We start from the raw sequence: 16198 nt of genomic DNA on the forward strand, positions 1-16198 counted from the left end.
ATACGCTTTGGTAGGAAGAATAGAGGCATAGACTATTTTCTAAATGGGGAGAGAATTCATAAATCTGGAGTGCAAAGGGACTTGGGAGTCCTAGTCCAGGATTCTCTTAAGGTTAACTTGCAGGTTGAGTCGGTAGTTAGGAAGGCAAATGCAATGTTGGCATTTATTTTGAGAGGACCAGAATATAAAAGCAGGGATGTGCTGCTGAGGCTTTATAAGGCTCTGGTCAGACCACATTTAGAATATCGTGAGCAATTTTGGGCCCCGTATCTCAGGAAGGATGTGCTGGCCCTGGGAGAATCCAGAGGAGGTTCACGAGAATGATCCCAGGAATGAAAGGCTTAACATGAGGAACGTTTGAGGACTCTGGGTCTATACTCGATGGAGTTTAGAAGGATGAGGGGGGGGATCTGATTGAAACTCTCAGAATACTGAAAGGCCTGGATAGAGTGGACGTGGGGAAAATGTTTCCATTAGAAGGAGAGACTAGAACCCGAGGGCACAGCCTCAGAGTAAAGGGAAGACCTTTTAGAACCGAGATGAGGAGAAACTTCTTTAGCCAGAGAGTGGTGAATCTATCAAATTCATTGCCACAGAAGGCTGTGGGGGCCAGATCATTGAGTGTATTTAAGACCGAGATAGATAGGTTCTTGATTGGTAAGGGGATCAAAGTTACGGGGAGAAGGCAGGAGAATGGGGTTGAGAAACCTATCAGCCATGATTGAATGGCGGAGCAGACTCGATGGGCTGAATGACCTAATTTCTGCTCCTATGTTTTATGGTCTTAAGTAGCTAGGTGATTGGTGAGGTTTAAGCTTTTTCCTTCTTTCTAAACTGGGGTAGTAGTTTAAACTGGTATTGGGGAGATAGAAGTATTGTACTAAATTTAAAGTTTAATTAAACTCCAAAACATAACCATGGATAATTGTTGAGTGATATTTCTAAACTTGAAACCTCATTAGTTAAATAAAAACCAAATAAAGATTGCAAAGCACTTGATGTATTTCAGCTGCAGCACGCACCTGCGCAATCTATAGCAACCACATCTGCAACTCAAGGAACTTCAGCTCAGTTGATGGGCTGGAGACCAAGCTTCAGACTTCTGCAGTGGAGACAGCCACACTCCTTAGGTTAGGTACTTCAGATTTGCTCCATGGTCAGGGACAATGGGTATGAATAAGAGAGGCATGTATGGGGATCTGGAAGATAGCAATGGAGGCACCTCAGTCCCTGCAATTGTCCAACAGGGTTGAGGTTCTTGCAACTTGTGTGGACGAGAGCAGGAACAGCAAGAAGGATGGGGAGGGAGGGTTGGGAAAAGGAATGTATTTGTAGTAGGGGACAGTATAGTTAGGGGGATAGGTACCGTTCTCTGCAGCCAAGACCAAGTCCCAAAGGCTGTGTTGCCTGTCCAATGCCAAGGGCAAGGAAATTTCCTCAGCGCTGGGAGGGAAAGGATCCAGTGGTGACACCATCTAAGTATCTTAGGTAGGTAGGACTAAGACATTCTGCTGAAGGAGTAAAAAAGGTCATAATCTCTGGATTATACCTGGATAAATGGGTTTCAACTCATGGAGCACTGTCACCAGTATTGGGGAAAGAGAATGCTGTATCTGTGGAATGGCCTTCACCTGAACCACCCTGGGACTGGTGTCCTGACAAATTGCATAACTAGGGTCATAGAGTTGGGGTGGGGTTTCATGTGAGGGGAGATTTGGAAAGTTGAAGAGAAAGGACAAGGCAATAGTAGAAGGTAGTGACACAGATAATGATAATCAGAATGTGACAGGAAGACAGTGCATAAGGTCAGAGTGGGGGAAATGGTGAAAAGGCAGAATTAAAAGCTCTTTATTTGAATGCATGCAGCATTTGTAACAAGATGGATGAATTTATAGCAAAAATAGAAATAAATATGAGTATATGATAGCCATTACAGAGATATGGTTGCAAAGTGACCAGGGCTAGGACCTGAATATTCATGGTTATTTGACTTGTTAGAAGAACAAGGAGGAAAAGAAAAGGTTGGTGGGGTGGCTCTGTTATGAAAAGATGAGTCGGTGCAGTAATGAGAAATGATCTTGGTTTGTAGGATCAAGATGTAGAATCAATTTGGGTGGAGATTAAAAATAAAGGGAAATCACTGGCAGGTGTAATTTATAGCACCCCCTGCTCTCCCACCAACCACAGTAGCTATTTTGTAGAATAAGGTATAAATCACAAAATAATGGGGGCTTGTAAGCAAGGTATTACAATAAATGCGGATGATTTTAATATTCATAGATTAGATGAATCAAATTGGCAAAAATAGTTTGAAGGAGGAGTTCATAGAGTGTATGTGGCAGAGTTTCATAGAACGATATGTTCTGGAACCAACCCAGGAACAGGCTATTTTAGACCTGATAACGTGTAATGAAAAGATTATTGAATGACTTATTAGTAAAGGATCCTCTGGGTAAGAACTATAACATGAGTGTATTTATAATTAAGTAAGAAACATGGGTTCATTACAAGAGTCTTAAACTTATTACAAAGGTGTGAAGACAGAGTTGGCTAGAGTGGAATTTTAAGACAGTAAAGGAGTGGCAGACATTTAAGGAGATATTTCATAATTTTCAAAGATCTATTCTATTGAGAAGAAAATAGGGTGTGTGAACAATGCATCATTAGTGGTTAACAAAGGAAGTTAAAGATGGTATTAAATGAAAGAAAAAGACATACAAGGCTTCAAGATTAGTGATAGCCCAGAAGATTAAGAAAATTTTACAAAGCAGCAAAAGGATGACTATAATTATTAAAAAGGAGACATTGGACTATTGGAGAAAATTAGCAAGAAATAAAAGAAAAGCTTCCACAAGTATGTAGAGTAAGGAGAGTAGCCAAATCAAGCTTTGGTCCCTTCGAGGGTGAGGCTGGGATACTAAAAGTGGCAGAGACTCTGAACAAATATTTTGTATTTGTTTTCACAGAAGATAGAAAAAGCATCCTAACAATAGGAGAAAATCAAGCAGCAAAAGGGCAGGAGGAAGTTAAAACAATCACTAGGGAAAAGGTAGTGGGAAAACTATCAGAAATAAAGGCTGGCAAGTTTCCAGAAACTGATAGCCTGAATCCTCAGTCTTAAAGTGGCTGCAGAGATAGTGGATGCAATCTTCCAAAAGTTCCCTAGATTCTAGAACTGTTTCAGCAGATTGGAAAACCGCAAACCATCTGTTCAAGAAAGGTGTGAGATAGAAACAATAGGCCAGTTAGCCTAACATCTGTCCTTGGGAAAATACTAGAATTCATTAATAAGGAGGTAGTTGAAGGATATCCAGAAAATCAGAGAGTCAACATGGTTTTGTGAAAGGAAAATAATTTTTGACAAATTCATGTAACCAGCAGGGTGGATAAAGGGCTACCAAATTTCCAAAAGACATTCAATAGGGTGCCATTTACTGCACAAGAGCTCATGGTGTTGGTGCGATATATTAGAATGGATAGCGGATTGGCTAACTAATAGGAAACAGCCAGGATAAATAGATTATTTTCACGTTGATAAACTATGAATAGAGTGCCAAAGGGAACAGTGCTGGGACCTCAACTATTTATGATCTTGTATTAATGACTTGGATGAAAGGATTGACTGTATTGTAGCCAAATCTGCTGACGTGGTTAATTGAGTGGGAAAATGTTTGGCAGATGGAATAGAATGTGGCAAAGTATGAAGCTACCGACTTTGGTGCAAAGAACAGAAAAGCAGAATATTATTTCAATGGAGAGATGGCAGAATGCTGCAATACAGAGTGATCTGGTTGTCCCTGTACATGAATCACAAAATTAGCTTGCATGTACAGCAAGTAACTAGGAAGGCAATGGAATGTCCCAGGATGGCAGGACTGTTCTATGAAGAGAGATTGGTAAACTGGGCCTGTATTCGTTCAGTTTTCGAAGAAACGAGAGGTGCTTTCATTGAAACCTACAAAACAGTTAAAGGGATAGACAGGGTGGATGCAGGTAAGATGTTTCCCCTGGTTGGAGAGCCTAGAACCAGGGGACACAATTTCATAATAAGGGGAAAGCCACTTAGGACCGAGATGAGGAGAATTTTTAAGCTCAGAGGATTTTGAATCTTTGGAATTCTCTACCCCAGAGGGCTGTGGAAGCTCAGTCATTGAGTATGTTTAAAGCAGAGGAGGTTGACAGATTTCTAAATACCAATGACATGAAGGGATATGGGGATAGTGTAGGAAAAAGGCATGGAACTGGATGATCAGTCATGATTTTATTGAATGGCAGAGTAGGCTCAATGAGCTGAATGGCCTACTCCTGCTCCTATGTTCCTATGGCCTACATGAGACTTTGGACAGACAGCAGTATAGCAGGCTCTCAACTGCCCTTCGAATGTCATAGCAAGTCACTCAGTAGTATCAAATGACTACAAGCATATGGGTATAAGAATAAAGCCAGAAAGACTACAGGGCAGATTCAAACATTTCAAAAGCTGCACCTAGCCCAGTCAATTTTACAAATCCTGCTCAATAACATCGGAGGACTTGTGCCAAAATTGGGAGAGCTTCTCTACAGACTAGTAACATTCTGGCAGGCAATCACAGTATCATGGGGGAGAATTTTCCTATGGCAGGCAGAAGCAAAGTAGGTCACCGCCTGCAATCAGCTGTGCGCCACCATTTTATGCGGGCTGGCCAATGAAGGCCCACCCAGCATAACGCGTGGTTGGTAGCTCAGCATGACCTGTGCAGGCGGAAAGGCTGGGGGGGGGTGGTTGGAATCAGAGCCTGCATTCTTTCACACATGCGTGCAAAAGAGCACAGCAATCTCCCTGAGGCATGGAGCTGCCTTGGGGAGATTGAATAGCTTATAAAATATTTAAACAAATGAAGTAAAAATGTATTTAAACACTTCCTCTCACATGAGCTGAGACATGTTTGCAAAGTTTGGAAAATTTTATTTTATAACAGCTTCAGGAAACCTCATCCTGCCCGTGGATAAGATTTCCTGAAAAACGCAAAGGCCGCTTCGCCTGCCAGCCAACCATAAGGTTGGATGGGCAGTGTTCTTAACTAGTTCAATTAGTTTCTTAATGGCCTTAATAGGCCGCTGACATTTCAGCAGGCGTGCAGCTGTCTCTGATGCGTGCCTGCCGAACGAAGTATCGAGATGACGCACGCCATGCATCATCGCGCGTCAGTTTATGCATTGGCGTGTCAGGCCCGCCCCGCACGCCAACTGGAAGATTCAGCCCATAATCTTTCAGATAACACCCCAGACTCGGCATCCCACAGGCAGAGCAGACCAACCAGAGTTGGCAGGATGGTGGTATACAGTCAGGACAGAGTGAGCCTGGGAATCCACAACAATGACTCTGGACTTCGAATTGTCATGGGTCAGGTCAAACACAGACAAAGAAACTGCTGATTATCGCTTACCTCAGCTTATAAATCAGTACCCACTATATTGGCCACCACTTAAAAACTAGCATGGAGAGTAGCAAGAGCACAGGATGGATGGAAGGCTTCAACATTCATCATTAAGAGTGACATAGTAGTATCACTACTGATTGAGCTGGTCATACCTGAAGGACATAGGTGACGAGAGAACCAACACGAGTTGCCTTGTTCTCTCAAATTTACCCATCCTAGATGCATATCTCCGTGACAGTATTGATAGAAGTTACCACCACAGTCCTTGTAGAGATGAAACTTACTTTTCACACCGAGGACACCCTTCATTGTGGTGTGTGGCACTACCACCATGTTAAATGGAATAGACTCAATAGATCGAGCATCTCAAAACCGGGCATTCAGAAGTGACCAGGAGCAGCAGTTCTATTCCACCACAATCAGTAATCAGCATGGTGGAAATTGTTTAAACTGCAGGGCTTTTTCTTAAAAAAAAACCACAACAGCAGGAATTGCTGCCTCAGAGCTTGCGACCCAACTGGAAATCGCAACCCACGGTTTGGAAAGTCCTGCTAGTCAGAGCTACATAATTTCACAGATCACTCTCCAATCCTGATATAACAAGTATTAAATAGTGGTGGACAATTAAACAACTAGTGGGAGGTAGCTGATCTATATACATCTCCAAGGTTCAAATGTTCGCAGCAATCTTCAGCCAGAAGTGCCAAGTGGATGCTTCATTACTACTTCTTAAGGTCTCAATTACAATCTCATCTTCAGCCTATTCCATTTACTCCACGTTAAAGAAATGATTGGATACAACAAAAAAAAAACATGGACCATGACAACACGCTGGCAGTAGTGCTGTAAGACTTGTGCTCCAGAATTTAGCCACTGTACTGGTCAAGCTAGTACAACCCTGGCATCTACCTGACAATGTGAGAAACTGCCCATGTATGCTTGTCAAAACTGCCAAGGTGCGTATTTTGCTTGATTTTCCCTTAATATATAGTTCATAGGCTTCAGAATGGTAAATAGCAAAATGGATAGAAACATGGCATACAGATTTCAATGCAGTGAAGTGGGAGGACTCGTGTGGAAAGATATGTAATTTTGAGAAGTGTAGTGAGCAATTTTGGTGTCATACATATTGTTGCAATCCTGTCAAGGAACATTAACATTTTAAGAAGAAATCCAAACACGCAATTAACCAACAGGACTATACCACATGATTTCATGTTTTTAAAACAAAAGCAAACTTTACTGCATGTAGAGAAATTAAACAAGCACAACTAACATTGTAGCGTATAAAGACCTATGTTATAAACTCAGTTCTACATATTACTCCATCCACCCTCTCACCCAGACCCAGAATTCCTTTATACATTACAACAATCTTAAAGGTTCATTCACTTCTTTTGGGGACAAACCAAAAGTACACCACAGCTCTCCAGAATTCACTAATTCTCCTCCGTATACCAGCTATTCCTCTAGATAAGATTCTATGGGAATCCTTCCATCAGCTTTTTGTCTACGTGACCCTCCATCTTTTCTTTACAGACCTCATGACTGTGGATGCTGGGTTCCTTGTTCATGTTGCCAGTAGATACTGAACTGCCTTCCCACTGTTTTCCAAGCTAAATCTGCTGACTGCTTTCTGCCACAAGTCTGTGAGGAGCACTGTAGATTCCTTCCACTGGCTGTCAGTTAGAGCAAATCTTCTAGCTGCTTTTCCCTCATGAAATCCAAAGAGATTGAGCTCAACCTGCATCCCACCTGGTGAATGAAGTTAGTATTTTCTCTGCTTAAAGGGCAGGCTTAACTGACTCCCTTGTTGTTTCCCTCAATCTAATGAGACGCAGTCTACATGCAGCTGTCCGTCTGTTCCCAAACTGAACAGCTTGCTTTTGTCAGCAAACACACAGATAGCTTAAATAAAAAAACCTTCTAACCAAGGCTCCACCCTGAATCACTACCTCTATGGTAATGTGGCATGTTTTGGATTGATTCAAACAGAAACAAAAAATATTTTACCTTCAACACAATTCTTTGATTCTGTACTGCATATGAATAAGTCATATTGCTAATGGAGTTTAAGAAACTTTCTCCAGCATTTCTGTCCCCATCAAAGAGGGTGTTCACAACCAGCTTTCAATTTCCTCTTCTCATCTGGGAACTACATAAACAATTTAAATCTTTTATTGAAGTAAGGGTAGATCTTTTGGTTCCATTACAGGGCCAGGGATACGCCATTCTTTGTTTAAGCTTTGCACTTCAACCTCTGACCTTGTAAGATAAATAGGTTAAGCTTTTAACTGCAATTAGGTCCAAGCTTGTTTGAGGTGCATTCACTTGAGATGCTTACCAATTTCTTAACCAGATACCTCATTTATCTATAGTTGAAATTTTAATTCCTAAAAGTTATATTCCAAAACATATGAATTACAAACTAGATATTTGGAACAACACAAATCCTTAAAGATGACAGGGCAAGTCGATAAGTTGGTTAAAAAAGCCTACAAGTTACTTTGGTTTATAAATAGAGGAACAAAACATAAGAGATCATTCCAGAACTTTATAAAATCATTGGATACGCCTTACACTGTGGACGATTTTGAGCACCACAGTTCAGGAAAGATGCAAAAGGTCTTAGAAAGGGTACAGAATGATGAACTCTATATAAATGAGGGACTTCAGTTATTAGGTGGTTTGTTAAGTTAGGATTGTTCTCCCTGGAACATTAAGACCTAATAGAGGTTTTCACAATAAAAACGATTCCCTCTGACAAGTTAGTCAAGAACCAGGTGAAAGATTAAAAAGAAACTGGCAAAAAATCTAGAGAAGAAGTTGTGTTTGCTATTTATATTCAGCTTGTTTTCCATTCTAATATTTTCATGCATTTCCACTTGTCCTTTTAGTTCTTCTACAATAAAACTTCTTTTTATGATCTGTTGGCATCATTCTACATTTGAATGTTATAGGCTTAAACTGCACTATATATTTGTGCACATAATCTAGGGCTCCTAGAGAGAATGCTATATGATGCTCGAGTGAGATGAACAAATGCTTCATCTGCCTGCTCAGGCAGATGAAGATTCCATGGCATTTTTCAAAGAGAAGCAGGGAGCTCCCCTGGTGTCTTGGCCAACATTCGCTCATTTTCTGTTTGTGGGACAAAAACAGAAATTGCTGGAAAAACTCAGCAGGTCTAACAGCATCTGTGGAGAGAAAAACAGTTAAGGTTTTGAGTCCTTACCACTCTTCTTCAGAGCTGAAAGGTCTGAAGAAGAGTATTGGAGACTCGAAACGTTAACTGTTTTTCTCTCCACAGATGCTGTTAAGCCTGCTGAGCTTTTCCAGCATTTTCTGTTTTTGTTTCAGATTTCCAGCACCCACAGCATTTTGCTTTTACCTTGTGTTTGTGGGAGTTTGCTGTATGCCAATTGGTTGCTGTACTTGTGATCCATTGTTGTCAAATGCTTTGGGGTTCCCTGGCTGTGTTAGGGTGCTGAATAAATACAAGCATCACTAAAATTAGTATGACAACATGCTGCTATTAACCTCATCTGGTTAGTGTAGTATTATCAACTCACTGCACTCACCAGACTGTTCTTGCAATTCAGAATTTTATATGGTTTTTCAAATTTGTTCTGGAATATTAAATATAAAAAACTGTTCAAAACGTAGTTGGGCAACAGTAAATTTAGGATAGAAAAGGGCAAGTTTGCCGCTTGGCGTGCTGTGCTTTTCTAACAATCCAAAAAGTAAATATACTTACACAAGAGGCCATTAAATGTATGAATGCAGGTCCTCAATGACGATTATAGATTTGATACTTTTCAAATTTGAATCAGCCGTACAACGGGGACAGTTTTCATGTGAGCAGGAAATCTATTGAAATCATAAAGGACTCAATTCTAAAACTGAATATGAGGCTACATACCAAGGAAGAGTGCAGTAATGCACCTGACATTAACAGTTAAGAAATAAAATGCCTGGGGTCTAGTGACCATAATGTAATTTTCAGGGTAGAGATCACAGAACAAAGAAGGAAGTCCACTATAAAGCTTAGTTTTAGACAAAGTGAAAGGGTAAGCTGGATGCATGCATACATTAAAATGTGAGGAAATAATAGGAAAAATGTTCCCATTTCTTTTCATCCAAAGTATTTTGAAAAGAAAAATGAGACCACAGTTTATCTTTGAAGCACATCCTGGGTGAAGCAAAAGTAAATGCTGCATGAATAATACAGAATGGATTGCATTTGGAAGGAAATAAAGTGTACATAATGTTCAGGAAAGAGGTCTGTAAAGGCAAGCTAGGAAGTTTGGAAAAATGCAATGCTTTGAGAACATGAGCTAAATGCAGCTACAGAACAAATCGGATCAAAACACCCAAAACAGATCAAAACCACATTAGAAGCAAACAAGACATACAGATGTGTTGAACCACTAATAAACTTACAACCATGGTGTAAGTGAGGACAGTGTAGTTACTAAAATAGTGAATCACTACTTTGAAATAGAGAAAAGTCAAACTTGAAGAAACAGTTAACAGTAAACATCAATAGAAGCCTGTAAAATTACAAGATGATAACTCTAAGGATTAGAGTCCAGTCACCAGTATTTTCCAGACATCACTGGGCTTGGCTAAAATCTGGAGGTTCAAAAAGTAACAAATGGCCTTTGAGGAAGTGAGCATGAACTGTCAAATTAGTCCTACGAGCCACCTCTCATGAGAAATTATTTGAAACTGATGAAGGATAAGAGAATATCCTCATGTGTTAAGAGGTATTCAACAGTGTGCAGAAGCAGCAGGCTGTGATTAACCAACCCATTTGATTTCTTTGGAAGTGGTTACGACCGAGGAGATACAGGCAAGATAGTGGATGTCTTATAAATGGATATCAGAAACATGTTTGATATTATTCCACAAATCACAGCATGGACTGAATTAGAAATAGACTGTTCAATCAACAGTAAGCTGTAATGCATGGAGAAGTACCCAAGTAGCAGCCACTTGTCCACATAGTGCTTGAGGTTGGTACTGCACCTATTATGGAGTATGGAATGGAGTCCATGGTGATTAAATTGGCAGAGCGCACCAAATTAGACACATTGGGAAATGATCAATGGAAAAGGATCTAGAAAAGCCACATGTTTAATTTACTGCCAATTGGTTGCAGAAGCCACTTAGTGCTGAGATTTGGTATAGGATGCATTGGATATTCAAGGGGAATGTGCTTGGGGTGTTGTAACAGGAAAAAGATGGCAGAATTTTGGTCACTAGATACAGCTGTACAGTGCTCAAAGGCAATTAGGAAAAATGATTTGTAATATAAAGCTAGGTGCATAAGTTCAGAATTTTTTCTCAAGTTATGTCCAGCCTTGAGTAATACCACACAGTTTGGTTTCTCCAATTTAAGAATATTAAAATTACTGGAGGCAGTTCAAAGAAAATATTTAGATTAACTAGAGAAGCAAGGAATACAGCTGAGTGGATGTTGGATGGCCAAGGGGTGGTTTGGGGCACTGGGGCCTGACAGAATATTTGGCAAGGCTCCAGGAATTTGAGCACACCCTATAACTCACACCCCAATTCCAAAGTATAATGACTACATCCAGGAAGTCAGCAAACAAGGTTATCCATTCTTTCTCTCCCCATTTTTTTTTGCCTTGACTATAGAAACAAACAACAAAAAACATCAGCAACAACCACAGGGACATATGCAGAAATTGAACAGTTGCAAGCAGGGACTGAGCACAAGACAAATGCTAATGTCACATTAATACATGACCAGCTGTGCTGCCCACATCCATCAACTCGAGGCATTTAACCAACTTTAAGGTATAAAAGAATTTGTAACCTAAATCAGCTAAATTTTGCAGTGCATTCTTGTGTGAACTTGGAACACTGCTTGCTAAAGTACAAAAAAATTATATTTCACAACTTTGCTTTAAAGGTATGTTCCCATTTCTTACATCAGAAAAATTTATATCCAAATGCTATTTGAGACCAGAATAAAGTAATTAAGCAACAAGCACTGCCATTAACTCAAATGCAGAACAAAACCCCTTTTATTCTTTAGGAATACTTCCAAAGCTCCCAACGCTAATTTTATAAGAGACCGAAGATTAATTTCACCCAATCAATGTTGTCTGAATTCAAACCCAGATCCCAAATGTGAGCAAACATCAACCACTACAGCTACAAGTTACTTCTACAGCATCTCAATCAAAATTAAAAGCATCAGAGATTAATACAAAAAAAGTTTATTTGCTTCCTGTATGCTAAAGTACTACCCATGTTTCACATGTCTGTTACATTCACTACTAATTACACGTCAGAGTGGACAGATGCCTGTGTTTAGTGGTATCGTTAGAACAAGTTAGCTAATACTTCAGGTTAGTAAACATACAACTAAATTGAACAGAAAACAATCTCTTTCTGCAAATCAAATTATTTCCCAATGCATTAACAGGTGTAGCAAGCAATTAGGAAGGTAAGTGGTGTGTTGGTCTTCATCACAAGGGCATTTGAGCACAGGACTAAAGAGGTCTTACTGCAGTTATAGAGCCTTGGTGAGACCCCACCTGGAATACCATAGAGTTTTGATGATCGCATTCAAGGAGGGATATACCTGCCATAGAGGGAGTGCAGCAGAGGTTCACCAGATTAATCACTGGGATGGCAAGATTGTTGTCATATGTGGAGAGATTGGGGAGACTGGGTTTGTGCTCCTTAGAATTTCAAAGGATGAGGGGTGACCGCATTGAAATTTACAAAATTCTTACAGGGTGGATATAGATAAGATGCATCCCATGGCTGGTGAGTTTAAAACCAGGGGACATAATCTCTGAAAAAGGGGTACAGCCATTTAAGTCTAATATCAGGAAGAATTTCTTCACTCAGAGGGTGGTGAATCTTTGGAATTGTCTACTTTAGAGGGCTGTGGAAGTTCAATCACTGAGCATGGTCAAAACAGAAACTGATACATTTCTGGTGACACATGACATCAGGGGATAGTGCAGGAAAAGTGTTGTAGAGGTGGATGATCTAATTGAATCGTGGAGCAGGCTCGACGCCGAATAGTCTACTCCTATATTGCACTTTGCCTACAACGTGCTGAGGTTTTGTTCATACAACACACTTAAAAGAAATTCTCGATTTCTTCTGTTGTTAGTCCGAAAGGGTCAGATTTATTTCTTGTTTCGGAGGAACTTCAAAGTCAAGCCCTGGGACCTGTAGGTGTCGTAGTGCTTCAATACCTGGACCGACTGTCACGGCAGAGAGTCCAAAATTAAACCTCAAACCGCCCGCAAGTTCTGCGCGCATTGGGCCGTGCAGCTAGCAGCTCCCCGGGGAGGTGATGGGGGCCGTGTAGAGCTTACCCGGCTTATCCTGGGCCAGCTCGGTCAGGGCGAGCTGTGCGAAGAGAAGCAGCAGCAGCAGCGATGACGATACTTTCTTCAACTCCATTCGAGCTTAATGCTGTTCCAGGCCCGGAGAAGCTCGAGCTATTTACCCCTCAAACTGTCTGTGTCTCTCTATTCAACCGCCCCCTCCTCTATCTCGCGGGTCTATCCGTGAACGGGCACGCGTGCGCGGAAAGCACACGTCTTTTTATAGACTTTTCCCGTTTCTACCCTTTCATTGGACAGCATCTCTGAGTTGCCCGCTTCCTATTGGTCAGTCGCGCTGTCCAATGGGACGGTGCCACTCTGTACGTCAGGGAGGCAGTGCTGCCGGTGCAGAGCGCCACGTGGGTGTTGGTGAGTGGCGGAGTGGTGTGGGCGGGCCAGGGCTGCATTGATTTGAATGGGCGAGTCTTGTTGGATTATGGTGTGGGTATTTCTGAGTGACTACATTAAAATCGATCTGAGCAACCTGTAGATGTAAAAAACGTTTTCAGCCAACAATTTAGATAATGTACAAAATTCCAATGAGCCATTTAATTCTTGACTTGTCAGTTATATCAAGAAATAAAACAGGTTATTCACTGCAGTTCAACTGCTGGATAGGCCACACTGCAAATTCATGCATTACAATCATACAGACTTGGGTGATTTCAATTAGCATGTATATATTAATGGCTTAGATGTGTAATGTATTTAAGTTTGCTGATGTAAGGTGGAAAAGTAAGCTGAGAGTTCCTGGCTGCAAAGGGAAATGAGATTGAGTGAATGGGCATGAATTGTCAGATGGAGTATAATGTAAGTATGTGATTAGTCACCTTGTTAGGAAGAATAGAAAATGGAGCATTTTTAGATGGTGGGAAACTAAATATTGAGAGTTTTTTTAGTAGTACAGAGTTGCTGAAAAAAAGAGACATTTTGGTACCCAACCACCCTGTGCTTGCAAAACTCAAAACAGTGCCCAACATGAAATGTGATTCAGCAAGTCTGGCAGCATTGGCAGAGAAGAAAAGAGTTGATGTTTCAAGTCCTCATGACCCTTCGACAGAACTTGAGTGAGCCCAAGAAAGAGTTGAAATATAAGCTAGTTTAAGGTGTTTGGTGGGGGGGGGGGAGAGAGAGAGAAGTGGAGGGGGTTGGTGTGGTTGTAGGGACAAACAGGCAGTGATAGAAGCAGATCATCAAAAGATGTCACAAACAACAGAACAAAAGAACACAGGTGTTAAAGTTGGTGATATTATCTAAACGAATGTGCTAATTAAGAATGGATGGTAGGGCACTCAAGGTATAACTCTAGTGGGGGTGGGGGGAGCATAAAAGATTTAAAAATATTTTAAAATAATGGAAATAGGTGGGAAAAGAAAAATCTATATAATTTATTGGAAAAAACCAAAAGGAAGGGGGAAACAGAAAGCGGGTGGGGACGGAGGAGGGAGCTCAAGACCTAAAGTTGTTGAATTCAATATTCAGTCCGGAAGGCTGTAAAGTGCCTAGTCGGAAGATGAGGTGTTGTTCCTCCAGTTTGCGTTGGGCTTCACTGGAACAATGCAACAAGCCGATGACAGACATGTGGGCAAGAGAGCAGGGTGGAGTATTAAAATGGCAAGTGGCAGGGAGGTTTGGGTCATTCTTGCAGACAGACCACAGGTGTTCTGCAAAGCGGTCGCCCAGTTTACGTTTGGTCTCTCCAATGTAGAGGAGACCACATTGGGAGCAACAAATGCAGTAGACTAAATTGGGGGAAATGCAAGTGGAATGCTGCTTCACTTCAAAGGAGTGTTTGGGCCCTTGGACGGTGAGGAGAGAGGAAGTGAAGGGGCAGGTGTTGCATCTTTTGCGTGGGCATGGGGTGGTGCCATAGGAGGGGGTTGAGGAGTAGGGGGTGATGGAGGAGTGGACCAGGGTGTCCCGGAGGGAACGATCCCTATGGAATGCCAACAAGGGGGGTGAAGGGAAGATGTGTTTGGTGGTGGCATCATGCTGGAGTTGGCGGAAATGGCGGAGGATGATCCTTTGAATGTGGAGGCTGGTGGGGTGATAAGTGAGGACAAGGGGGACCCTATCATGTTTCTGTGAGGGAGGAGAAGGCGTGAGGGCGGATGCTCAGGAGATGGGCCGGACACGGTTGAGGGCCCTGTCAACGACCGTGGGTGGAAAACCTCGGTTAAGGAAGAAGGAGGACATGTCAGAGGAACTGTTTTTGAAGGTAGCATCATCGGAACAGATGCGACGGAGGTGAAGGAACTGAGAGAATGGGATGAAGTCCTTACAGGAAGCAGGGTGTGAGGAGCTGTAGTCGAGGTAGCTGTGGGAGTCGGTGGGTTTGTAATGGATATCGGTGGACAGTCTATCACCAGAGATTGAGACAGAGAGGTCAAGGAAGGGAAGGGAAGTGTCAGAGATGGACCACGTGAAAATGATGGAGGGGTGAAGATTGGAAGCAAAATTAATAAATTTTTCCAAGTCCCGACGAGAGCATGAAGCAGCACCGAAATAATCATCGATGTACCGGAGAAAGAGTTGTGGAAGGGGGCCGGAGTAGGACTGGAACAAGGAATGTTCCACATACCCCAAAAAGAGACAGGCATAGCTGGGGCCCATGTGGGTACCCATAGCCACACCTTTTATTTGGAGGAAGTGAGAGGAGTTGAAGGAGAAATTGTTCAGTGTGAGAACAAGTTCAGCCAGATGGAGCAGAGTAGTGGTGGATGGGGATTGTTCTGGCCTCTGTTCGAGGAAGAAGCTAAGGGCCCTCAGACCATCCTGATGGGGGATGGAGGTGTAGAGGGATTGGACGTCCATGGTGAAAAGGAAGCGGTTGGGGCCAGGGAACTGGAAATTGTTGATGTGACGTAAGGTGTCAGAGGAATCATGGATGTAGGTGGGAAGGCACTGGACAAGGGGAGAGAGAAGGGAGTCAAGATAACGAGAAATCAGTTCTATGGGGCAGGAGCAAGCTGAGATGATCAGTCTACCGGGGCAGTTCTGTTTGTGGATTTTGGGTAGGAGATAGATGCGGGCCGTCCGAGGTTGGGCGACTATCAGGTTGGAAGCTGTGGGAGGAAGATCCCCAGAGGAGATGAGGTCAGTGACAGTCCTGGAAACAATGGCTTGATGTTCAGTGGTGGGGTCATGGTCCAGGGAGAGGTAGGAGGAAGTGTCTGCGAGTTGACGCTCAGCCTCTGCCAGACAACAACAGTACCACCCTTGTCAGCGGGTTTGATGACAATGTCAGGGTTGGACCTGAGAGAATGGAGTGCAGTAAGTTCAGAGAGAGAGAGATTAGAATGGGTGAGAGGAGCAGAGAAATTGAGACGACTAATGTTGCGCCGACAGTTCTCAATGAAAAGATCAAGAGAAGGTAAGAATCCAGAGGGAGGGGTC

At 42.2% G+C, this 16198-nt stretch overlaps 1 protein-coding gene across 1 annotated transcript in view; it reads right to left on the reverse strand.

The window, feature by feature from the left end:
• Positions 1 to 13038, reverse strand: part of pdia4 (protein disulfide isomerase family A, member 4) — a 46465-nt gene extending 33427 nt beyond the window's left edge. The window contains exon 1 of the mRNA XM_041185098.1: positions 12791 to 13038. Coding sequence (XP_041041032.1) covers positions 12791 to 12878 — 88 coding nt within the window. The 5' untranslated portion in view covers positions 12879 to 13038. The remainder of the gene's footprint in view (positions 1 to 12790) is intronic.
• Positions 13039 to 16198: the final 3160 nt, after the last annotated feature.

Source organism: Carcharodon carcharias, chromosome 3, assembly GCF_017639515.1.
Source record: "Carcharodon carcharias isolate sCarCar2 chromosome 3, sCarCar2.pri, whole genome shotgun sequence".
NCBI classification, from domain to species: domain Eukaryota; kingdom Metazoa; phylum Chordata; class Chondrichthyes; order Lamniformes; family Lamnidae; genus Carcharodon; species Carcharodon carcharias.